The sequence below is a fragment of the Bison bison genome, unplaced genomic scaffold (genome assembly GCF_000754665.1).
Source record: "Bison bison bison isolate TAMUID 2011002044 unplaced genomic scaffold, Bison_UMD1.0 scf7180017864291, whole genome shotgun sequence".
Classification (NCBI taxonomy): domain Eukaryota; kingdom Metazoa; phylum Chordata; class Mammalia; order Artiodactyla; family Bovidae; genus Bison; species Bison bison.
The window spans coordinates 9,854,731-9,881,933 of NW_011494863.1; the positions used below are offsets into that span (position 1 = coordinate 9,854,731).

The window sequence follows — 27,203 nt, forward strand, 5'->3', positions numbered from 1 at the left end:
CCTTTGTTGGCAAAGTAATCTCTCTGCTTTTGAATATGCTATCTAGGTTGGTCATAACTTTCCTTCCAAGGAGTAAGCGTCTTTTAATTTCATGGCTGCAGTCACCATCTGTAGTGATTTTGGAGCCCAGAAAAATAAAGTCTGACACTGTTTCCACTGTTTCCCCATCTATTTCCCATGAAGTGATGGGACCGGATAGTAGATGTTTAAAATATGTTTCTCTATTGACAGAAACTATGTAACACACAAAAACTACCCAGAACACGGCGACTATTAAATCAATGTTAGTTCCCACCCCCGTGCATGGGTCCAGAGAATGGCTGCTCCAAAGTGAAGAAAGACAAGATGAAAGGAAACCAAAAGAGGGTAGATTTGTCCAAGGTTAGGTCAACCCAGGTTTTGAGGTCTAGTTCTCTGCCTTGACACAGCAGATGCTTCACAGGAGGTGAAGGCTCAGGTGGTCATTCTAGATGGATGTTTCAGGAGATGAGGCTTTTTCTTTATGGAGGAAGAGGTTCTGTAAATAAGTGGACAAGTGTGATTCTGAGGAAAGTCATCAGGAAAAATGGCTTGCAGGAATCTTACAAATGCTTTAGAAAAATAAAGAAGGAAGGAAAAGCCACACACCATCACAGACTTTCAGTGGAGAGTGCCTTTTCCAGCTGCTTAAGGTTTTTAGATGTCAAGAAATCTCCTTCCAGCGATGGATCATAATGAGTAGAGATGAGGGAACCCAGATATACCTGTTCTCCATCCTACTTGAACCTACTGCAATGGAGTTCCAGGTAAATCTTGTGTATGAAGAAAGAGCTTTGATTTGAAAACCTAATTCTTGCCCACCCGCTGCATGTCATATGTGAGATGATGGTGGCCCAAGGATTAAACAGAAGAACTGGGTGAGCACACTGCCCCCGCCTGCTGATGGGGGTCTTTCCATCACCCCATTCTCAGAAGACCTGGGACTTGAATTTCACTGACATGTATTCTGGGCCTCAAATTCCAGGAACTCCAGAATCCTGAGTTGTTCATGACACAAAAAGAGGAGGCACATGATTAGCAACCTCAATTCAAGACCAGTGAGTATACAGTACAAGCGCCATGCTGACTTGAATGACGCCTATGGTGTATGCCCTGAGAGTGGCTGGGCTGAAGCCTTCCCTATGCCCTTCCTGGGATGACCCATGTAAGAGAGAGATGTCTAGTACTTGAGGCTGACAAAGGTAACAGGAAGACAGGCAAAATCACATTATTTAGGAGTCCTGAGCTTCTGTCTTTACCTTGAAGAGAGCCTGATGCTGGAGACAGAAAATTCTCCAGCATCAAACACCCAAAGCTTCTGAGGGGTGAGTTGGGCTATGAGATAACAGAGAAGCTGCAGAGAACTGAGGCACAGGATTGACTTTGGCATTTTATTGTATAGTCAAAATTCTCCTAATAGTTTTAAGACATTAGATTTCCCTCCATATATAATTTCTATAACATGTAAAGAATGCACAAATATAAACATATGTATTTTATTAATGTTTATCAATAAATAGAATGTATCAATAAAGAAAACAAGGCTCCTGTTTTTCCTAGAACACATTCTTGGGACCTGTGTCAAAAAGTGGATTGCATCATAAAGCCAAGGGTATAGAAACAAATTAGAATCAGGGGTCCTAGTACTTCAAAACTTTAGCTTCAAATAAATCATATGTATAACTAACAATTTCATAAAACCAAAATATAACCATCATTAAAACTTGCAAGCCTTTGAAGATATATATTTAAATCCCATGTTGTGTATAATGGGCACACATGTACTTTATATGTTCATTACACAAGGGGATTTAGTTTGCTAGAAAATTCATGAGTGGCCCCACTTGTAATTCTGCTTTATTAAAAATGTAAACAAAATGAAGGTGCTATCTAGACAACACTAAGTGACAATTAACAATAATTTACATAAACTATCAGATTTTTTAAAATCTCAAATTATTTGCTTCAGTATCTCAATAGACTCTATATAACTATTAGCTTATCATTCATAATCTAATTCATGTTGGAGGGTTCTTTTCATATATATATATAGAGAGAGAGAGAGAGAGAGAATTAATAAGGTGGGGACAATTTCGATGACCCAAGTCTTTGTCTAAATAAATGTTTTCATGGCAAAAAGGTATTTGAATTTATTCCATGTGACTCTGAGGTTACATGAAAAATTAGGCTCATTATCACAAAATGTAGACTGTAGTCCTCATCTCTCTCTACCTACCTCTTTACTTTGAGAACAACAAAATCCCTTCAAATGAGAGTGTTTGTGATGTACAAATTTGCAGTGTTGGTGTGTTTTGGGTAGCTTAGAATAATCAAATGCAGAGGGGGTAAATTTGGGAGAATGGACTCCCCAAAAGATGATCCCTTGGTATTGTTTTTCAGTATAGGAAGCTCACTCTCTAAACTGGTCCACTTTTTAGTGAAGAAATTCTTAGCCTTTGACTACCCAGGAGCACTCAAAGTAATTCAAAGTCATAGTAAACAAAATGGCATTTTATGATTTACAGAACATCATCACAAAAATTATCTAATTTATCTCCACAACAGCTTCATGAAGTAGGCAGGAGAGATTGTTTCTGAGGCCGGAGAGGTCCAGTTACTAGTTCACAGTCACACAGTAAGTCACAGCAATTGATTCAGGGCCCTTGAAGCTTCTCTTCTCCCTCATCCTTACTGCACATTCATGGAAGCTGTGGACAATGTGGGCAGCAGCCCAACAGATATAGTGTGAGTCTCACTGCCAGGATCAGGGCCTTGCAGTTCAAAACTTTGCTGATCTCTCCTTTGTATTAGAGGAGGATCATCCTCATAAAGGTGGTTGTCTCCTAAGCTCCAATCTTGTTAATGGCACAGGGACAGTGACTCAAAAAAGCACAGGCAGTTGGTCCATCCAGAGTCAATGTACAAGACAGGACTTAGATAAACTTTCTTCATATATGATGAGAATAGGTCCCCAGACGAATCTGCTCCCATTGATCAGTGACAACCCCAGGCTACACCAGGAGCATTTCAGCATGGTGCATCTTTCTCAACATTTGGGAGTTTCAAGTCACATTTCTCATTAGAGTCTTTTCCCGTTCCCTAACAAGTGATTTTCTCCACAAAAAAATTGTAAGCCTTAGCAGGACTCAGAATTTTTCTTTTCTTTTTCTTTTTTTTTGGCATTTGGATTGTCTGACGGCAATCTTTTCTTTCTCATTCCAAAGTCTCTTCCAGGCTGGTGCAATTCCAGAAATAAAGTAAACATCAGTGGAAATGACATCTGACTTCTTAAACAGCAGGAACAAGGACAGTATGATGAAGTCCTGAGATGCTATCAAACCACAGCCAAGACCAAAGTGGAAACCTCACAGGGCTCTGGGATGTGGCAGTGTTTACTTCCCTGGGACCTTCACTCTGGGACATGTGCAAGAGCTGTGAACTTGGTTTTGAATGAAAGACATCCAGGTTTATCTGAAGGGCAAAGCTGGCAAAGTCAAAAGTCTAGAAGGCCCAGATGAAGTGGCTATGAAGTGGCTAGTTCCTTTGAAACAAAGTCAAAAGGCAGGCAGGTCACACCTTTTCGAGGTAGCTGATGGCTATAGCAGCATCCTGTTGTCATAGAAACAGAAAGGAATCTTAGAGATCCCCTGGTCCAAACTTCAGTTGATAGATGAAGAAAGTAAGGTACAGGGAAGGAAGGGCATGGGTCGCGATCTCACATCATGTTAGAAGTGGAGCCAGGGCTGGAATCCAGGTCCTCTGGCTTTGAGTGAAGTGCTATTTTTCCACTCTGAGCACTGCTTGGTCCTGCTCCTCCACCTGGGGAAACTGCAGTGAGTGACAAGTCTTGGCAGCGTGAGCCTCCAACAGTTCTCTCCTTTGGGAGCAGCAAGGTCAGATTCAAGGGTTATAAATTGGTACCATGGACTTCGCCACAACCTCATGGGAAAGATTCCAAAATCTTTCAATAAACACTATGATGCCGCTGGTCCTGCCCAAGGCTCTCGAGGAAATTATTTGTTCTAGGAAAGTGAGCATCTCAGAGCAGGAGGGCTTGAGGTCATGGCACTGGTTGGGAGCTGTCTCTCTTCTGCTTCCCTCCGAGGTTGCTGCAGACATGGTTTTCCTCTGAAAGATCGTTGCCCTGTTTCTTCCATGGTGAATAAATGGAGCATGTCCTGAAGAGAAGGACTGACAAGGACAGAAGGAAGAGCAAGTAGAAGTCTGTGATGGACACGGGAGGACGCACAGTTGGACCCAGACTCTGGGTGGAAAGTGTATTAGTGTCTGGCACAGAGCAGGACAGAGATGAGCCAGTGAGCAGTCTGAACATGGCTGTGACAGACACGAACAAGCAAGAGATGCGTGCTTTTGGAACAGAACTCTGACCAAGGCAGGCGCAGGGAGGATATATTTTGGCAGTGATGTGAGCAGGCACAGCAAAGAAGGAATATTTGGAAACGTCTATGATTGAGATAGGACACAATGAGCGATCCTGTTTGGAACATGAGCAAGACAAACCAGGCATAGTAAGGGTATAAACTGGGGACAACAGAGACTATGAGGCCAGAAAGAGGGAGTGCTAGGAGATAAAAAGATCCCTTCCAGGGGGATCTCTGGCGAAGAACCTCCCAGTGAACAAGGGGACCACCCTGTCCCCTGCCACCTGCTGGAATCCTGGAAGAAAAGCTCGACGAGCACAGGGTGCCTGCACCAACAGACGGAATGCTGGGTGAAGAGAACACCGGGTGCAGTCATGCACAAGCAGCAGTTTAGGACCTGGCCCTCTCTCGGAGGGATGGCTGTCTTCAGGGTCACTGCCCCAGGGGCCTAAGTGTCACTGGGCTGTGCAGCCACCAAAGGAGAACTTGCTGGGGGGTGGGACTGACTCTCCCATTGGCCACCACATTCCACTGCATCCCTAGAGAGGGGAGAAGATCACAGAACCTCAGAGTTGGAATGGACAGAGAGTCTGGTGCAAAAACCCACCCACTGCAGGAAAGCCCCTGTGCCATGCAGACAGGTGGTTGTTTGGCCCCTGCTTAGAAATCTCCACTGACCCACCAGGCCATAGTATTTTTGATCAGCTTTAGTTATTGGAAATAGCTTATTAATATTCTGCCAAAATGAGCCTTCCTACAGCTTCTATCCAGTGGAACTACTATGCCCTCCAGGCCCACTCAAAATTCTTCTCTCTGCTAATTATATCCTCCAAGTTTTCTCTTCTCCAGGCTACACATTTCCATTTTCTTTAATAGTTCATTATATATTATGGTTTCCAGATGATTGCCCATAATGGTCACTGTCCTCTAAACACAATCCTTATTAAAATTATCTCTTATGGAATACAGAACCAGGAAAGAGCCCAAATCTACATAGTGAATCTAATTTATGTCACAAACTTTTCATCATCAATTTAGTTTACTTCTATGGATGTGATTAAGTTCATTTCCGACAATGATAATATTCTATTGGCTACGTGTTCAGTTAATTGCCAGGTTTTATCTTTTTTCATACAAATAGCTGTCAATTCCTGTGGTTCTTTACTACACTGGTGCAATTTTTATTTATATGTATATTTATTTATTTACTCATTCACTTATTTTGCCAAAATATAGGATATTACATTTGTCTCAGTTTAATTTCATTTTATTGATTTGGTATCATTTTAGTCAATTGAAATCATTCTAAATCATAACAATTTCAACATTCAAGATAGGATTATTTAGCACTGACTCAGTCAGACTTTAAGGCTTCTACAAGCACATAAGAAGATCAGCTATTCGGGACAGGGGGACACATGTACACCCGTGGCTGATTCATTTCAACGTATGGCAAAATCCACCACAATATTTTAAAGTAATTAGCCTCCAATTATAATAAATAAATTAATTTTTAAAAACATGAAAAAAGAAGATCAGATAACTATTGCTACCTAGATCTTTCAGTTTAGTATCATTTGCCTTTTAGATCTTCAATTTTCAGTCAAGAGAAAAAAAAACTATTGATCAAACAGGGATAAACCAGAACCTATGGTACCCCAACACAGACTAGCCTCCCAGCAAATGGGTAATCATCAGTGTGCCTGAGAATGGACCCACCCATGGAAGGCTTTGTGCAATGCCTTGCTGAAATGTCCTGTCAAGCAGTAAGTCTGTCCTAATAGACAATGAAATGAGTTGACATCAATTTTTTGTTGTTGTTGTTTTCGTGAAACAACACTGACTCTTGCATACTTACCATTTGTGTAATAACTGTTTTCGATTTTTGGTAAGGTCTATTTCAAGTTGTGAGGCTACAGTTTCTGGAGTCTACTTTATTCTTTCTTTAAGAACTAGGGCAATATTTACTGATCTCCAGGCTGCTATAAAACCCTGAGTCCACAAAAGAGCACCAGTCAGAGGTCTCATCAACCAGTTCCTTTAATCCCCTGAGAAATATTAATAATACATCTTGGCTCAGAGACAGTTAAAAGCTTTCCATAAATCTCAGGCAGCAACTTTCTCCCTGTGATGTTCTCTTCTTTCCAGTTGGAAGACTATTCTTACTGAAGCAGAATATGTAAGATTTCTTCCCTAAATAATGAGAGCTAACTATTTTTGGGTTTTCTACTTGCTCTGAACATAGCTATTGATTCATCCTTAGTTATATTTTCCTTCGTTCAGATTTTTCACGTGCCATTTTCAAGCATGAGCTCCCTAGAAAAACTCAAAATGCAACCTCATGTCTTTACATACCCCTTGTATTTTCCTCTGTTTTTATTCACTGAACATATCTATTAAAAGAATGACTGAATAGAAAGGAAGAAAGAAAAGGAGAGAAGGAAAGAAGAAGGGGAGAGAGGAAGGAGGGAAAGGAGGAGAAAGAGGAGAAGGAAAGGTTTCTCATTTCTCACTGGCCAAATTCCCTTTGTATCATACTTTTTATTATCATTAGCAACAATAAAAACAATCACTCATTAGGGTAGCGCCTGTGTGTCAGGGCCTGGGATAAGTGTGTTATGTGCATTAATTAGTATAGTTTAAACCCACTTAACAGACAAGGAAACTGAGTTTCAGAGTTAAATAATTTGCCCAAATTTATTCAGTTAATAAGTAAATCAGACCTTAAAAATTCTGGTCAGTTTTGATTCCAAAATCTGGACCCTGAATTGTCCTGATACACTGTCACTCATCATCTTAGGAACCATTACTGCTAAGTTCAGTATTCAGGTTCTGTGTCCCCAGCATTTCCATGTCCCGTTATGATGGACTCTAGGGCAAAAGGCATATGTACATGGGTGTATATTACATCTACTCCTCCTATGGGAAGCCTACAGTATGATGTGTCTTCTTCTTTTACTGAAACACAGTGTGACTGGGACACTAGCATGGAACTCTTTCCTCTTGCCCACTAAAGGAGCATCTTTGCCAAGAGGTGCACATATTTTCTGTGATGCAGAACCAGGGAGACTAGGTGGAAAAAGGAAAAGAAAGTGTGAAGTCAGGATAGCAGAGAAAGTAGAGGAAGGGGTTAAGTGAGTAAACACAACAAAGAATGAGCAGAGGGGATGGAAGACAGAGCAGGAAGACCTGGGATAAACAGAACCACTGAGTTGGATGTGTGGAAGGCTCCAGAGCAGTTGCAGAGCTTGGGAGGAGGTTCTTTGAGAAGTATCTCCAAGAGGTTACACTGGTTCTCTCATATAATCCTTCCAGATAGTCAACTAATGATTGAGACTTCTGCAGAATTGCTGGTACCACTCCTTTTTATCCAGACAATATCAATATAGCTCTTGTCGAGGAGAGAAGAAAGGAAAATATCCCAGTCTCCTAACTCCATGGAGAACTCACAACCAACTCCCTCTCAGCAGGAGAAAAGGAGACCTGAGAATAACGATGGGGTGATCTTGCATCCTGGTTGGCCTGTCAGTCTCAGTTGACACTATTGTATGAATCACAATTAACAGTTTAATGTCTTCTTTTTAGGTCTTCATTCAAGATACAGAATCATGGTGCAGTGTGCTGTGCCCCAAGAGATATTGTTCCCACATCTGTCCATAGAATTTTCCAAGCAAGAATATTGAGGTGGGTTGTCATTTCCTACTTCAGGGGATCTTGCCAATCCAGGGATTGAACCCACATCTCCTGCATCTCCTGCATAGGCAGGTGAATTCTTTACCACTGAGCCACTGGAAAGCCTCATACAATGGGAACATGACTTTAACATTCAGTGAGTACCTTTTGCTTTCAACTGCAAGGCCACCCTATTAACTAAGCAATGCAAACAGTAAACCAGGAGACAGGAACCTGGACTCTGATGTCTTTTTAGCCTTCGATCATGGCATGCCTCTGATGACTGAGTCCCTTTCCTGTACCTCATTTTCCTCATGCGTTAAACCAGAGAGATAATCTATGAGATCCTTTGCAGCTTTGACATTCTGGTTCTATGAGTAGCAGAGATGGTGGGTGACAGATACAGACCTTCTGACTGGGCACCAGCTGTGTGTGGGACTGTTCTCCAAAGCTGTGGGTATTTGAATTTGGCTTTTAATATTCTATTGTTAGTATCTGATACTTTATATTCTGTGTGGAGGGAGGAGGTTTCTCTGGAAACACAGGAAGATAATTTTGGGATTTGTATTCAAGAATCTGAAATACCTCAATTTTTGAATCTGTGAAGTCACATTGCAAAGCTGTTAAATGTATCTGGCTAGGATAGGACAGGGAGGGGTGGAGATGCTGCAACTTAAAATGCAGTGAGATCACAACTGTCATTCCTCAAACATATGCTTAATCAGAAACATTGGCAGAGCCACTCAAAACCCCTGGTGCAAAACACGATTAAAAAAGAATCTCTGATATTTTAACAGATGAATTTTTAAAATGCAATTTCTTGTTTTAATAGTTTTAGTAAAATCCTCTACAATTCATGAAACATTCTTATATCATTCCACATATAACCTTCAACGTAACTCTGTAAGGAAGGCAGGTAGGTACAATGTAGGGGCATGGATTGACTGATAGGTAATAGTGGATCTAGTGCTATAAATCAGGTGGCCTGCCTTCCAAATTAGGAATTCTGTCCACTGGGAAACATGGAAATCATTGTACGGTGGGAAGAGTTTTGTGATGAAGTTTAATATAATCGGTTGATGAGACAGAGTTAAAATTACATTTGTTCCAGAAGAAGGGGGAGAAGGAGGAAGAGAAGGAAAAAGAGGAAAAGAGGAGAAAGATCACTAAGTCATCTTTTACAAAACTGTCCAGAGACTACGTGCATCAGAGTTATCTTGAATACCCATAACAAATCCAGATTCTTAGGACCCACACACCAGACCTCTAATGACAGTGTGGGAGTAGGGAGAGGGCAGAGGTGAGGAGGGGAGAGCAGAAATCTGCATTTTTAAAAGGTGCTTTCATATTATTCTTGGGCACATGGAAGCATGATTCCCCGAGGAGGTGAATGTCCCGTTATTCTACTTACACCTGAAGCAGAGTTTAGCAACAGAAACATAGGGAAGAGAAAAGACATGTGAATAGGAAGAACTAGAGTTTGAGGCATTCAGTGATTCTTCATAAAGGATCAGAAAGAAAGCACTGAATTGCATGCAAACAGTTCATTTTAGCTGGGTGGACAAGTGGTATTTGTTGGCTTTTATGACATTGATGATGAAATGAGGAAAGATTTGGTGATGAATCATAAAAATGAGATAGCTAAAAATGTAAATGCACAAAAAATGAGTTGCACAAAGCAATATTTTTTAAGGTGTTTTTTATGTGATGAAAAAAACAATGACTGGGTACAACAACTGATAAAAACTACTAGAACTGTTTATAAATGGTGAGCATATAAACTTGTACTGAGTTATTAGTAAGTTTAATGGCTCAGAAGGTGACAGACTAGTGTCTTTAGAGCACTATCAACCAGAACAGAATATTGATGCTGGAAGATCCAGTATTTCCCAAATATGCAGTGCTTTCCACAGATGATATACCAAACAAAGAGGCATAGCATTAAACAACCTGAATTGCAGTAAGGAGATTCAATACTTCTTTCACTCATTCTGTTTATTCTAAACAGAAATACTTAGTTTGGCCCCACTCTGGCTTTAACAAGTCTCTAGTACCTAATAAAATGGAGAGTAGGCCTTTGCTCAGAGTTTTTGGCAAGCAATATTATTAAATTTTAATACTAATAAAAATTTATGCAAATAACAATAATTTGTTTTGTTTTCATTGTATTTGTTTTTTAAATCATCTTCTGTATGTGACTTTGCATTTAAGGTCATGATAGAGTTTCCAATTTCCAGAGATCAAATTGCCAACATCCGCTGGATCACTGAAAAAGCAAGAGAGTTCCAGAAAAACATCTATTTCTGTTTTATTGACTATGCCAAAGCCTTTGACTGTGTGGATCACAATAAACTGTGGAAAATTCTTCAAGAGAGGGAATACCAGAACACCTGACCTGCCTCTTGATAAACCTGTATGCAGGTCAAGAAGCAACAGTTAGAACTGGACATGGAACAACAGACTGGTTCCAAATAGGAAAAGGAGTATGTCAAGGCTGTATACTGTCACCCTGCTTATTTAACTTCTATGCAGAGTACATCATGAGAAATGCTGGGCTGGAAGAAGCACAAGCTGGAATCAAGATTGCTGGGAGAAAGAGCAATAACCTCAGATATGTAGATGACACCACCTTTATGGCAGAAAGTGAAGAGGAACTAAAAAGCCTCTTGATGAAAGTGAAAGAGAAGAGTGAAAAAGTTGGCTTAAAGCTCAACTTTCAGAAAACTAAGATCATGGCATCTGGTCCCATCACTTCATGGGAAATAGATGGGAAACAGTGGCTGACTTTATTTTTTTGGGTTCCAAAATCACTGCAGATGGTGACTGGAGCCATGAAATTAAAAGAAGCTTACTCCTTGGAAGGAAAGTTATGACCAACCTAGACAGCATATTAAAAGGCAGAGACATTACTTTGTCCACAAAGGTCCGTCTGGTCAAGGCTATGGTTTTTCCAGTAGTCATGTATGGATGTGAGAGTTGGACTACAAAAAAAACTGAGTGCCAAAGAATTGATGCTTTTGAACTGTGGTGTTGGAGAAGACTCTTGAGAGTCCCCTGGACTGCAAGGAGATCCAACCAGTCCATCCTAAAGGAGATCAGTCCTGGGTGTTCATTGGAAGGACTGATGTTAAAGCTGAATCTCCAATACTTTGGCCACCTGATGCGAAGAGCTGACTCATTTGAAAAGACCCTGATGCTGGGAAACACTGAGGGCAGGAGGAGACGAGGGCAACAGAGGATGAGATGCTTGGATGGCATCACTGACTCAATGGACATGAGTTTGGGTAAGGGAGTTGGTGATGGACAGGGAGGCCTGGCATGCTGTAGTTCATGGGGTCGCAAAGAGTTGGACATGACTGAGCGACTGAACTGAACTGAACTGAGACTTTCCTTTACAAATAGATCTATTCAAATTTCAAAAAATGTATTTAAAGATAGATAGCAAACAGCATGGGCAGAATGCTGATATGGGTAAAAATTGTGAAAATAGCAGGCAAATGACCAAAAAAAACCCTATCAGACAGTTGTGAAAACCTAATTGCAGAGAGTAGAGTCTTGACAAGGACATAAAGCAATGCATCCTCAGGGTAGAAACTCTGGGCTCTTAGGACAGCACTCTTTTTATTATTTTGTGCTGCTTGCAGAAAGGACCCCAGTTAGCTGAATTTGCAGTTCGGAACACCTAACCTTGTAGCTTGGGCAAAATATATTTTAAGGGGTTCTTTAGTTTCATCACCAGTGTCAGATATGTCCACGTTTCAACATGCCAAAGTACAAGATCAAATCAGTACACACAGCTTACTCTGTTTATCCATATGCACATATAATTAAAGTCAAACCAAGTTGCTTGTGAGACTTTTTCAATTGCCTATCATAGTTCTTGAAAGACAAATAAAAGACTAGAACTTTTAATCTTTGGGGGATCAGACTGTCTGCCTGCTTCTTCTGCTAAACTATTTTGATATGAAAGAACCTAAAAATCTGCAGGAGAAAAATGTCTTAGGTATGGATCCATGATAAAATCAGCCAGTATAAATTTAAGTGAATGCTTATTATGTGTCAGTGATTGTGCTAGGCTAATCATGGATTATCTCATGTAATTTTCACAACAATCCTATCACAGAGCTTTTTTTACAGTATCTAGTTGAGTGAGGCTTAGCAACTCGTCCAAGTCAAAGGGCTAGGGAGAGATGGAGCCACAATCTGAACCAGGCAAATTCAACAGCAGCAACGGCTAAATGTGCACCTTCACTCAGTAAGTACCCTTGACTCTTAGACACTGCAGGCAGGAAATGTCCTGCTTTCTAGAAGCTGCCCAGGTGAGCAGAGAGTGTTTTAAATATGTAAAAGTACTTAAGATCCCACAGGATAAGCTGAGTCTCCAAGAAAAAGAGAAGCAGGTGGTGTGAGGGCCCAGAGGAGGAAGTGATTAGCTCAAAGATTGGGGGAGTAGAGATCAGGAAAGTTTAGAGCTCATGTTGGAACCATGCCTCAAGAAATGAGTAGGCTTGTACCAGGAAAGAAAGTGAGAAAGAGCATTTGGGGCAGCAGAAGTAATTCAGAGGCTGGAGAATTCACTGTTTACCTAAAGAAAACTGATCAATCTTGCATGCTTATTGCATGGGGAGTTAGGTCAGGGGAGAGTTGGGAGAAATGAGTTGGGAAACCAGATTGGGTCAGGCAAGAAGGACTTTACATGCCCTTCACTATCTGCCCACTGCAAATCACACTATATTGCTCAAGGTTATTCTATTACAGCTCAATCCAGTTGGCATTTACAGTTTAAAATCCCACATGCCTGAATGGCCTTAACATCCTCTTAAATGATACATGTGAAATAGCTTCTCTCTCTATGGTGATATTATACACATAGTCCCAAAAGAAAACCAGAGGCAAAAAAATTATAATTTGAAACCCTGCCAATGTCTTGCCTTGGGTAATAGTAAGTTACCCCTCACTGGGAGGAGAGACAGACAACTACCTACCAGATAAGTTATAGAGGAGATCACTGCACTGGTTGGGATATTTGACCATATTGCTTCTGAAGCCCAGCCCCTGTCTAAGAACCAAATGTCCTCCATTATTTCAAGAGTTTTCAATTAACTAGCAAGGAGCATAGCTTAGTGGTTAACAGCAAGAGTCTGAAATCAGATGAATATCTGTTAGAATCCTGGCCCACCACTTGCCAGCTATAGGATAGTAGCCAAGTAATTTAACCTCTCAGAGTCTCAATTTTCCCATCAGTAAAATAGGGATAATAATACTTGCTCCATGGGTTATATTAAGAACTCCATGAGATGACATATGTAATGCACTTAGCTTAATCCCTGGCAAATAAAACCAACTCTCAGTAAATGGCCGATGCTAAGATAATGATAATAAAGATGGTGATGTCTGGACCAGGAACCAAAGTATTCATAGGCAACTCGTTGGTATACATGACAATCATACACACACACACACATACCTTCCCCCACAGTCAGAAACTCAAAGCAGGCAATGCCAATTCATAAATAGAAGAAAAATTCCATTATAACACCAGCAAAGGAAATAAAAGTCTGAGAAGAATAAAAGGAACATGAGTAGGCACCAAATATGTTTGTTTGTCAGGGTTATCAAAATACAGATTCACCCATTTCTTAGAGAACAAAAACCTCTCCAAGAATAATTCTAACTGTGAAATATTTCGAAGAATCTTATAAAAAACAAGGATGAGAAAATAATTCGGAAATCATCTTGTGGAAAGCAGGTTCTTGGCTCTTTGGTTGAACACAACCTGGAGCACAGTTAGATGTCTGTTTACATAACCAGAAGCCGTTCACCAGGTTTCTTCCCCTAAAGGTTAGGGGTGATTTCACAGCGCTTCTTGGAGGACAGAAGCTAGAACTTTCTGCCTCACTCCCTTCCCCACAGTTCCCCTTTCCTTGCAGTTGAAGTAATTTTCCTTCTCCTTCTGAATTTCTTGCTCAGGAACTATCCTATACCTTATGAAAAGGATATTATGTGATTTGATCCCAAACCATTTCCCCTCAGACCCAGTTCTGACAACGAACCAGTTTCAGAAATAGGAGCCTTGTCTTCCCAACTTAGAGTTCCTCCTTTTTTCTCCTACTAAGATCATGATTATGAGAACACAATTCATCAATAACTTACTTATTCCAGGCTCCATCTGTATAATATCTCATATCGGCATCATAATAATGTTATGAGGCAAGAATCATCTTCACTCCCACTTTTTCATAGAAATAAACAGGGGCACCAACAGGTCAAGGAACTTGCCAGGATCACACAGCTTCAAAGTGGCAGGACCTGAATTCAGACAGGTTCATCAAATGCCAAGTCCTATTCCTTTAGCCACAATACCAAACTGCTTCACCAGTGTTCTGATTTCCTCTGGATTGGGATCCTGCCTTATTACTTTCAGACCAGTGAAGTCCTAACAGTCTTAACTGTTCACATGTTAAAAAGGAAGAACATGAAAACCAGGATGAGGGGATGTTTCTTGAATCTCAATCCTTCTCCTTAAAAATCTTTATCAGCAATTCCTTTCATATCAAAGCCTCAAACAATAGAAATTTATCTTGATGGGTGGATATGACAACATTTTTCTCAGACACAATGTCAGGCATAAAACCAGCTGCAGCTCTGATCACCTACAGAGGCTGGGAATGGATTCCTTTCTTGCACGCATGCGTGCTCAGTTGCTTCAGGTATGTCTGACTGTGTGCGACCCTATGGACTCCTACTCCCCGCCAGGCTCCTCTGTCCATGGGATTCTCCAGGCAAGAATACTGGAGTGGGTTGCCATGCCCTTCTGCAGGGAATCTTCCTGACCCAGGGACTGAACCTGCATCTCCTCCATTGTAGACGGATTCTTTACCATTGAGCCACCAGGGAAGCCCAGATTCCTGCCTCAGATGCGTCTAAATTTCCTACCAGCCAGAAGAATCATAAAGAAAAGAGAATTGACAGCATCACTCTGGCACATCTCTTCCCACAAGTAACCTTTCCAGAAGGTCTCCAGCTTCAACCAAAGAAAATACTATGCTGGTTGAAGGTTTGCTCTCTTTTGTGTTTAACTGCACTGTGGGAGGATTTTGTGGATCTGTAACTCACACAATCACAAATGAAGGGTCTGAGAACATCTCCTTTGACCCCCCACCCTTTCCTTGACTAAGCTGACTAACAATCCATCAGTGCTTCCAGTGACTGGTGATCATCCAATTTTATCCTTCTACTTAATTAGGAACATCTTAGTAAGCAGTCCGTTCCATTTTGTGTTGAACTATGTATCCTTAAAACTTCAATCCTTTATAACTACCTCTTTTCTTTGTTGTTGTTTAGTTGCTAAGTTGTGTCTGACTCTTTATGATCCCATGGACTGTAGCCTGCCAGGCTCCTCTGTCCATGGGATTTCCCAATTAAGAATACTGGAGTGGGTTGCCATTTCCTTCTCCAGTGGATCTTCCCAACCCAGGGACTGAACCCATGTCTCCTGCACTGGGAGATGGATTCTTCACCACTGAACTACCAGGGAAGCCCACCTCTTTTCCTTGGGATCCTTCAAAACAAATTGGTTCCCTCTTTCCAAAACAGCCCTCAGATATATTAAAAACAACACTTATGACCTGAATCATCTTTGAAACCTAAGCTCATCATCCCCCATTCCTTACATTGTTCTTCACATGGCATAAATATTGCAACAACAAAAAAAAAAATCATGATGTTTATCTTCTCCTGGAGACACTCCTGTTTGTGGACACCCAGAATAAGATGAAGCTTTACCACTGCTATGGACCAGGGCCGAGTGTCACTACAGAGAGGACTAAGCACACATTTCGGAGAAGGCAATGGCACCCCACTCCAGTACTCTTGCCTGGAAAATCCCATGGACAGAGGAGCCTGATAGGCTACAGTCCATAGGGTCACTAAGAGTCGGACACGACTGAGCGCCTTTACTTTCACTTTCATGCATTGGAGAAGGAAATGGCAACCCACTCCAGTGTTCTTGCCTGGAGAATCTCAGGGATTCCCAGCCCAGGGGAGCCTGGTGGGCTGCCGTCTATGGGGTCGCACAGAGTCGGACACGACTGAAGCGACTTAGCAGCAGTAGCAGCAAGCACACATTTACACGGTGGTATGCTTTTCTAGTGGGTCTCTTAGTGTGCTTTGGAAGCGATTCCTTCCTGAACAGCTGCTCTGACTAAATCGGGAGGGCTATGTCTCTGCCAAGTACACGCTGTAAGGGAACAAGCTTGTAGAGCCTGCCTTATAGAAAGGGCTTATCTGCAAGCTTACTGCCAGCACTCTAACCACGGACATTCAGAGCCCTTCCTCTCACAAACACCTGCCTTTTACAGGGGTTTCCACTCTATTGTCCTATCTTGGGAGTGGGTGTGGATTAAGAGGAGTCAAATGATGCAGAGGCTGCACTGTACTAGGCAGATAAGAGTACACACAACTCTTGGCTCCTGCTATCCCCTGGCAGAGGTAAGGAGTTTCTTTGTTGCAAAGCTCAGAGGATTACTTTAAAGCAGGGTTTCTCAACCTCAGATTTATTTTGAAATTTGGGACCAGACAGTTCTTGGGAGGAGTGGGATATCTCATGCATTCTTGGATGTTTAGTAGCATCTCTTGCCTCTATCTACTGGCTGCCAGTAGCATCCACTAGTTTGTTTGTTTGTTTTCTCTTTTTTTGGCCATACCATGCAGCATGTGTAACTTCCCGACCAGAGATAGAACCCACACCCCCTGCAATGGAAGCACAGAGTCTTAACCACTGGACTGCCACGGAAGTCCAACATCCACCAGTTGTGAAAACCAAAAATGCCTTCAGACATTGCTAAATGTCCCCTGGCAAACAAAACTGCCCCTAATTGAGAACTGCCAGTTTAAATCCAAACTATCTCAATAGTTTAAGACATGGTGTTAGTTGCTCAGTTACGCCTGACTCTTTGCAACTGTAGCCTCTGTACATGGAATTCTCTGGGAAAGAATATTGGGGTGGGTAAGCCATTCCATTCTCCAGGGCATCTTCCTGACCCAGGGATCAAACCTGGGTCTCCTGCATTGTGGGCAGATTCTTTACTGTCTGAGCCACCAAGGAAGCCCCTTAAGACATGGAGCTAGATCTAAACTTGAAGCATTATCTACATCTACTTTCTCATTTTATTGCTGCAGAGAGAAATGATAGCAATCAGTAAGAAATTAGAAGACAAGCTTCACCTGTTCCAGTATACTAATGGTTCTCAATCCTGCTATATACATTAGAGCTCCTAAAACATATGCATTTCTGGTCCCTAACCAGACCAATTAAAATAGAATCTCTACATGTGGAAGTCAGGAGTTCCCAGTGCCTCTAGTGTGCAGCCAGGGTCCAGGGTCAGAGACTCACATCACACTGCCTCTGTTCTTGCCACCAATAAACCACCTTGAGCACCTCTGGAGTTGGGTGTGGTTTGGGGTTTGCCCTGCAGGGTGACATGCACAGTGGGGCACCAATCTCAGACGCCTGGTACACGGGACCCTAATACCCTAGAAACAAGAGCACTTGCAGAGCAAAAGGGGGAAAACAAATACACATAGTGTGTAACCAATTTGTTCAACAAGCTAGCATGTTTTGCACTAGATCAAAGAAACGCCTACAGGTAATTTAAAAGCCAGAAGTCATATTCAAAATAACAGTCCCAACTGTTCAGCACAGGGCATCATGTACTCAGGAAACAAGTCTTGTCTCATGTTGTTTAAACAATTATTTATAAACAGTGTGATTAATTTCATTTCATTCATTTCTGGCTTTTCTCGTAACAGAGGAAGCTCAACCTTCCTTGTTTAAGCAGTGTTTATAACATAGAGATTTCTATTGACTCATTCGTCAAGAAATGCTTATCAGGAAGCTGAGAAAATAACTGGATAAGTTGTTTGTTTTAACCAAGACATGAGCAACATTATATCTACAATTATAGTAACAATGGTTATGGCAGCTTCCACTCATGGAGCACTTTTCTATGTAACAGGAGCTGGGCTCAGCTCTGCATATATGTCATCATATTTAATCTTAACAAAAGTCCTATGAGATGGGTTCTAATATTATCCCTGTTTTCAGTTCAGTTCAGTCGCTCAGTCGTGTCCGACTCTTTGTGACCCCATGAACCGTAGCACGCCAGGCCTCCCTGTCCATCACCAGCTCCCAGAGTTTACTCAAACTCATGTCCATCGAGTCGGTGATGCCATCCAACCATCTCATCCTCTGTCACCCCCTTCTCCTCCTACCCTCACTCTTTCCCATCATCAGGGTCTTTTCAAATGAGTCAGCTCTTCGCATCAGGTGGCCAAAGTATTGGAGTTTTTACAGGTGAGAAAATAGAAGCCTAAAGATGTTTGGCCACATTGCTAAAGATTATATAGATGGTAAATGACAGATCTGAGACAGGACTGACAGCCAGGTGTGACAGACTTCAGCCCCTACAGCCATTATGCTACATTGGGTCGAATGCCTGTTTGGTTACAGACCAAAGCTCATCTTTCTCTGAGTCAGAGACTGGAACTTATCCTTGACAATACGTGTCAGTGGAAGGGAAAATGTTTAGGTCTCAGCACTTTAGCCCAGAAGTGGGCATCCTGGAGGAAAGCTTAAGCCACTTGATTACCAAACTTTTGCAGGTACACTCTTCAAACACCACTAACTTTTCTAACCCTGAGTATTCGATGAGGCAAGTGGAGCTCTTGTAATGTTACTCTGACTATGTTCCAGTGTGATATCAACAAGAACCATGTTCTGTGAGAGCTGCCTCAGGTAGGGATGGGACAAAACTGAGGACAGGGCCAGCTTCATGGCTGTGTGATCAGAGCAATCACATAGGAACTCAGAGCTTGCTGTACTGCGCTGCTTGTCCACATCTTGGAATTTGCAATAACTTTATCTTTGAACTTATGAACCCTGAGGGACAATGAGGCATGCACGTGAGCAGAGACATGAGCGATGTGCATGCACACAGTAGTTCCTTGCTGCCCGTCACATTAGTGATGCCCCGTGAGCACAGAATTCTGGTAGACCCACCAAACATATGGAGTTTAGTCAGATTCAAAGCAAGCTCAATGTGAACATATAATTTATATGAAGTATTTTCCATTCTCAAATTGTCTTTCTGTCAGCAGCTTCTTTAACATGCTTTACCCTGTGTTTGCTGTCTCACTGAATTTCCACAGAACATGGTTCCACTACAGTTCTGCACCCATGTTTCCTATCAACCCTCTACCAACACCAGCAGATGACTGGTGGCCCTGAGAGTACATGTTTTCCATCTGAACCAGAACTTGCCGGATGCAGAAAGAGGCAGAGATTGTCTAAGAAAAAGAAACTATCAAGGAACCCTACCATGTCTTTTTCACAGTGTTACTCTCCTGTATTAGCCAAGCATTTATGTTTAAAGTACTGACATAGAAAGAAAGGATATGATAGAGCAAGTCGTGGTTCTTTTCTCTGCAGTCCTCCTTTACTCCTCAGTAAGCTGAGGGGAGAATGTTAGTAGAATATGTATGCATCAAGAAGTAAAATAAAAATAATTGCATTAGTTTTATGCACTGTCTGGTAAAAATAAAATACATAAGCACGTCTGAATTTCAAAATACAATTTGTGTAATTTTGGTTATTCCACATACAAGTTAAACGCTCTTATTTTTGTATTTAACACGGCCATTGCACAGCATAAAGATAGATGGTAAACTTTCTGCTAATAATTTAAAAATGCATTTTGTTTTTCTACTAGAGAACAGGTATGTAGCAAATAAAATATATATGACAAATTAAGAGAAAGACTGAGGAGGAAAGAAAATGGCTTTACATTTTAATACTTTTAAGAGAAATTTGTTCCTGCCCTTTGAACCAGAAGCCCCACATTTTCATTTTTCACTGGGGCCACAAATTATGTAGCCAGTTCTGGAGGTGATCGAGGAAGAGAAGGCGAGGTCATTCTCATCCATCCTTTACTGTCCGAGCTATCAGGGAAGCACCTCTCATCCATCTTTGACCTGCCTGGAGTAAATCTGCATTGGCTCAAAACAATGAGATAAATGTTGAATTCAATTGTAGCCTCCAAAGTTCAAGGTAAAGGCCAAAAAAAAAAAAAAAAAAAAGGCTTTTAAATGCCAAACAGCTTTTCAACATTAGCAGAAACCTCTAGGGATCTAAAGTAACTCAAACCTAAATTATTTCCTCGTCTGTGGGTAATCTTCCAATCTACTAAATGAAAACCTTTATTTAAATACAGAATTCTGATGGGATGAAACTAAAGGATAAGAAAGCTATGGTACATATACACTATGGAGTATTACTCAGCCATTAAAAAGAATATATTTGAATCAGTTCTAATGAGGTGGATGAAACTGGAGCCTATTATACAGAGTGAAGTAAGCCAGAAAGAAAAACACCAATACAGTATACTAACGCATATATATGGAATTTAGAAAGATGGTAACAATAACCCGGTGTACGAGACAGCAAAAGAGACACTGATGTATGGAACAGTCTTATGGACTCTGTTGGAGAGGGAGAGGGTGGGAAGATTTGGGAGAATGGCATTGAAACATGTATAATATCATGTATGAAACGAGTTTCCAGTCCAGGTTCGATGCACGATACTGGCTGCTTGGGGCTGGTGCACTGGGACGACCCAGAGGGATGGTATGGGGAGGGAGGAAGGTGGAGGGTTCAAGATGGGGAACACATGTATACCTGTGGCGGATTCATTTCAATATTTGGCAAAACTAATATTGTAAAGTTTAAAAATAAAATAAAATTAAAAAAAATAATAAAGGTTGGCAAGTGGCTTCACCGTAAATAAAGCAACTATTCCAGTTAAGAGTTAACCAAAAAAAATTTCTTTTTGTGGTGAAAATTTATTTGAGTACACAGTCCTGGTAAATGATAGGGTCTAGGTAGGGTCTGATAAGGGTATCCATCTATTCATTAGACAAATGTATTAACTGAACAATGAGCTACACCCTGTGGGAACTTTTGGGAATAAAATGGACATTATCAGCCCTCAAGGACTGACAGTGTGCTTGCAGATAATAAAGAAGTAAATGAAACATAAATATAATTAAAAATTCTGATAACAGGAAGCAATAATGAACCTGAAGAACTTTTTCCTCCTAGTGTTTTTTGGGGGAAACTCATTCTCTTTCTTAGTTTTACTTTTTCCTATTTTCACATTTCTTTTTATTGCTTCTACATATAAATCTGAATATAATAATCTTGTGCATGGAAATGTCAAAGATCATACAGTCCATCCATTAGAATAATTTTATTTATTATTAAGCTCTAGTGGATAATAAGAGTTAATAATATGAGGAAAAATATATATTGCTTCCTTCCAGAGAGAAGGATCAAATTGCTTTGGAGCAGTTTTGTCCATTGGGACTTTTTACGATAAATGAAATAGTCTTTGTTTGCACTATCTAACCTTGCTGTATGTAACCACTGAACTCTTGGAATGTAGCTACTAGACAGGGCAAGTCTGGAGACCTCCAGGTCAATGGAAAGACTTCATCAAAGAGATAGAGGGTGGAGAACAGAAGATGATAGCCAAGTCAGATATGTAAGAAGTTCTTTGGGAAGTGCTGAAGGAATGTTCAGCTTTCTTAGGAATTAGGTGACTGACTTAAGTCTGAGCAAGATCTTATCTTGCAGAATGTCAGGGAAGATACTGAAACCTGGCATGAGCAGAGAAACCCACCCCCGAAGCTAAACTTTCCATGCAAATTCTGCTTGTGTTCCCTAACATATAAATAGTCTGCTCTTATAATTATCTCCCCCATGAGGACAGAGCTTTGCAGTTAGCAAAGCAATTTCACATACATTATCTTGTTTGATTTTCACAGCGAGTTAGGCAAGAAAGGAATTATGTACCCAAGAAGCCCAAACTGGAATTCTCAGTGGATTTCAGGTAGAGAAAGATTTCTGTTCTGAAGTTACTGTTAGCACCCCAAGTCCCTACTCTGCCAGGGATCATCTGAACTAATCAACATAAATAGAAGAGAAGCTAGACCAAGGGAGAAGAAACAGAACCATCCTTCATTGCCTTGTCAAATCACACAATGTTCCGGGCACTTTACTAGGCTCAGAAAACACAGTAGTGATCAAGACTGGCAAAATCCTTGGCATTTATCCAATGCACAAAGAACTCCAGAATCAGATCCCTATATAACCCCACATCAAATCAACATGGCTTATTCCTGTCATCTGTCAACCATGCATGGTCTCAGTCTATGGGTCCATTCTATGCCTCCCAAGTGTGGAACATCCCTTGACTTAAAGAATGACTGAGCTGGGGCAAGCTTCCTAAGGAATATTCTCTCATATTTTACTGGTTAATATCAGATAAAATTATCATGTTTCTTCCTTTTGTCATTTGAATTTTGTATACACAATGTTGACCAGCAGAGGTGAAAAGGCATCATTGACTTTTTCCTGACTTGAGTAGGAAAGCAGCCAATGTTTCCTCATTAAGTTATTTCTTCCTTTCTCTGCCATTATATTTGATGTGAATTTCCTATAAAGCGACTTCTAGAAGACTAAGAGAGAGATTGGCAGATGGGGAAAACCTAGCTACAGAATCAGGTTAAAGACGTGACAAGGAGAGAGAAGCTGGCTCCAGATTCACTAATAATCAGTTTACACACAGGATGAACCTGTTAGAATCCATTGCTCGCATGCTACTAGCATTATGCCTCTTTCTTATATATGTGCGCATATAAATTCAAACTGCCCCAGGAAACATTCATATGATACAATTCATGTTTGGAAACTGTTTTTTAAAAAGACTATGCAACCTACATGTCTGGACAAACTATTTCATTAGTTAACCAAATGGTATCTTCACTTCTATTTTGATTGTGGGCTGGATATTCCCAAAGAAGATAATTATCCAACAGAAAACAACCAAACACAAGTGCAGACTATTCTGCTAGTATGGGCACATTAGTCAGTACAAGCTGAGTGACCAAAGCCCTCGAAAAATGTCTTGCAAAAATGTATTATTTCACTGGCTACCCAACTGCTTGTTTAACAATAAAATGTCATGTACGTCAAAGGGCTGTGAAGATAGGACCAAGTATGGGAAATCTACTATTCTAAACCACTGAGGCCAGATTGGCTTGTTTTTAATTCAACCTGGAAAAGTAAAATTCCATTTTTTCAAAAAGATTTTAAGAGGAAAAAAGGTCAGAGTCTCAGAGTGCTGCCATTAACTGGCTCTCCTCAGTGTGAGTCTTGGATTGTAGACTAAGTCCTCTACATTAAGAGTCTCAAAGAAGATTAAAAAAAAAAAAAGTAACTTTCAGTTTTGAGCATGTGAATCTTTCATAAACCTGAAGATAAGCATGAAGATATTTCATCAGCAAAAATGTACTGATCATTTGGTTATATACTATTTTGCAGACACTGTGTGAGGGGCTAAATGGTATACAGAGAAAAGAAAGCCATGGTTTCTACCCTCGAGGAATAACTGGCCTTATAGGGGTTAACTAAGGAACTCTATAATCTCAAGCAGTACAAATGCGAGAAAGAGTACTGTAAACACGTCACTGCCATTCAGAGGAAGAAGAGAACAAACAATCCAATTGAAAAAAAGGGTGTTTTCTATAGAAAAGGTTAGTATCTATCCTGAGATCAGTTTCTATTAAGTATATTATTTCTTTGAATAGTCAGTGTGTGCCCAGGCAAGAAGTCAATATGAGATTATAAAGAATAGACTTATCTGATATAACCTTAGTTCCTTTTTAGAAAAAAGATGGAAAAAAGGCCTGGATTTGAACAAGTTACTAATCTTCTACTGCAAACTACTACAGTTTGCAGACAAGATAGAGAAACATGAGCATGATGGCAGAGTTGACAGACTGATAAATGTCTCACCTAATTTATGCAAAGAGTCAAGATGAACATGAGAAGTGGTAACCCTATTCCTGACTCTAAGTGGGCTGGACAAGACTGAACTCTGGAGTCAGGAAGAGTAGGATCTGGATTCCAGCTTCAAGATTCATCATTTACTATTACTTGTATGAGTTTGGGCCAGTTACTTACCCTCTCTAAACCTTGGTTTACTCATCGTTAAAATGACAATAATTATAACACCAAGTTCTTTTGGTATTGTGAAAATTAAATGCAACAATGATTTCAAAGTTCTTAAATACAGTTCTTAAAAACTGGCACACTTTTCTGGAATTATGTTAGGCATCATGATCATAATCATAATTATTAATGATATGGAAGGAGGTCTCTGGTGGGCTGCCCCATACTTTGTCAATAGATGCCTTGGAAGAGGAAACTGACACACAGTTCCAAATTTGACACAGAAAGCTATAAATTTGTTCAGGCATCATGCTACATTTCTGTGACTTATATTTTGCTTGTATGATTAAATTTTGCATTTATTTAGATTTAACTCCATATTTCCAACATTGGCTGATTGCTTTTCCTTTCTAAAACCTTTAAGTCTGCCTTCTAAAATGTTAGCTGTCCCTCAGGGCCATTTATTAATATGGTAGATGATAGCTCTACTTATGGAGATAGGGAAGACTCAGGAAATTTGTGGTTGGGGTATGAGAAATAGAAGAATTCTATTCTGGATGCATGAAGTTTGATATTCCAAAGAAACATATAAATGGGGTTGTCAAGGAAGCAAATTGGATCTTGTGGTCTGGAGTTCAAAGGGCAGCTATGACCTGGAGATATAAATTAATGAGAGGGCTGACAGCATGATGATTGCATTTAAAGCCATGGATGCTTAAATCACATAAAGTGAGAATGTAGTTTGAGGAGAGTATTAGGAACCAAGTGCTGAAGAATTCCAACATTTAGAGGCCAGATAGAAAAGGAAGAACCTGTTAAGGATTCTCAGAAGGTATTGCTAGTGAGTTAAGAGGAAAACCAGATAAATATGGTGTTTAAGAAAATTAATTGAGGAAATTTTTCAAGAAAAAAGCTGAATCAACTGCAAGAGGTCAAATAAGAGTTTTTTCAAAATTTGAAACTTCTGTAAGAAAAAAGTTAACCAAAGTTCAAAATCAAGCAGAACATGGGAGTATGTTTTTGCAAATTATCTAACAAAGGATTAATATTTGGAATATAATAAAGAACATCCAGAAATTAATCAGAAAAATAGAAAATAGTTTTCAGACAAAGTACCAAATATAGGAAGGTACATTCAATAACTAATTTTGAAAAGGGCCAATCTATCAAATCATCTGGGAAATGTAAATAAAATGAAAGAGCATATTTCAAGTAGTATATTAATAAAAGATGCATAATATCCATTGGGGGGAAAGAGTAGCAGATACTCTCATGGCCTGCTGATGGAAATGCAAGGTACTATGGTGCTCCGGGAGGTCAGTTTCACGGTAAGCATAACGTTCTTAAATGCACATAATTGTCAATAGTGCAGTTTCACTTTCAGTAGTTATCTGAAAGGAATACTGGCACATGCACAAAGAAATGTGTTTCAGGACATTAAAAATAGTACAGTTTGTAATAGCAAAAGATTGGAGACACCTACATATCCATTAATGGGAAATAATTAAATAAAATGTAATATGTGTTTTTAGTACAGAAGATTATGTAACAGTTAAAAATAATGAGTTAGATCTATATGTCTGAGTGGGATGATCTCTAAAATGCATTGTTAAAGAATAAAAAGCAAGGTCCAGAAAAGTACACACTGAATGGCTCCATTTATGTAAAATGAAGGGAGAAAAATCTGAGACTCTGTATGTTTTTATGAAGGTTTGTAAATGCATTGAAAAGATTATAGACTAGTGGTAATTGTTGTCTAGGGGCTGGGTTAGTAGGATAAAAGCTGACTTTACTTTTCATTGCTACAGGTTTTATATTTCATTCATTCACCTGAATTTGTTGACGTCCTACTTGTGGGATTTTTAGGAAAAACACACATTTTTCTTAGATTGAATTAAAATAGTCAATCTGGAGAATTAATTTGATGATTTGTTAAATTATCCATCAAGCACCATATTGTACGTTTGTTATGTCATAGGAAACAAAACAGGCAGGATTCCTGTCCTTGCAAGGCTTACACTCTAGTGGATTCAAGTTTCAAATAGTTTTCTCTTCCCTGTATAGGCTACCTCCACTCTTACAAGATTCTTCACCTCCACAGTGAAATACCTGATACCAATTTCCTGTACTTTTCATGGCCTCAGGAAGAAATAAATCTAAGGAACAAAGTGTGAAGAATAAACACATAAGCCATCTCTAAACTGCTCTCTCTGCTTAACAATCATGCTGCAGATTTCCAAAATCAGGAGGGATAAAATAATACAGTATTAGTAAAATAGGTTTCCTGGGCTGCCCTAGAAACCCTAAACTCTATGACTGTTACTGTGGGGAAAGGCATCAGTTCTAAACAACTGTCTTAATAAAGGCAGTACTAGAACAGACTAAGTAGGAGGCTGCTGCTGCTGCTAAGTCGCTTCAGTCGTGTCCGACTCTGTGCGACCTCATAGACGGCAGCCCACCAGGCTCCCCTGTCCCTGGGATTCTCCAGGCAAGAACACTGGAGTGGGTTGCCATTTCCTTCTCCAATGCAGGAAAGTGAAAAGTGAAAATAAAGTTGCTCAGTCGTGTCTGACTCTTCACGACCCCATGGACTGCAGCCTACCAGGCTCCTCTGCCCATGGGATTTTCCAGGCAAGAGTACTGGAGTGGGGTGCCAAGTAGTAGGCAATTAAGCTTAAATAACTAAAAGGTCTCTGGCACCCACACAGAAGTTCTTATACACAAACTTCACTTTACTGTAAGATCCTTTCTGCGACACTCATGAAGGCGCAATAATTATTAATAAATAAGAATGCCAGCCTATAGGAGTATCGTTTGAGGCCTTTCCACCAGCTGGAATCTCAACATCATACTAGGATTTAACTACAAGTCTGTTCACACCGGTAGCAGAAAATTGAATTTATGTTTCTGAGAAATCTCTGAAGCAAAGTATTGATATTTCATAGAAATTCCTATGTTTTCTTCTTTTCTTACACATGCAAATGAAAAGTCCCCAATTTTCAGCTGCCAAAACAGCTAAATACTGTTATCATCAGAAAAATTAAATGCTTGTCTCAAAGAAG

The 27,203-nt window shown here is 40.3% G+C and overlaps 1 protein-coding gene across 7 annotated transcripts in view; it reads right to left on the reverse strand.

Moving 5' to 3' along the window:
* The window catches only part of HTR4 (5-hydroxytryptamine (serotonin) receptor 4, G protein-coupled), a 194,573-nt gene that overhangs the window by 31,512 nt on the left and 135,858 nt on the right, over nucleotides 1–27,203 (reverse strand). For 5 of the 7 annotated variants that reach the window (XM_010850503.1, XM_010850500.1, XM_010850497.1 and 2 more), the window contains one exon: nucleotides 1,405–4,939. The exons of the other annotated variants lie outside the window; for them this stretch is intronic. In XM_010850503.1, coding sequence (XP_010848805.1) covers nucleotides 4,849–4,939 — 91 coding nt within the window. In that variant the 3' untranslated portion in view covers nucleotides 1,405–4,848. Of the gene's footprint in view, nucleotides 1–1,404; nucleotides 4,940–27,203 lie in introns of those variants that run through there. 7 annotated transcript variants of the gene reach the window in all.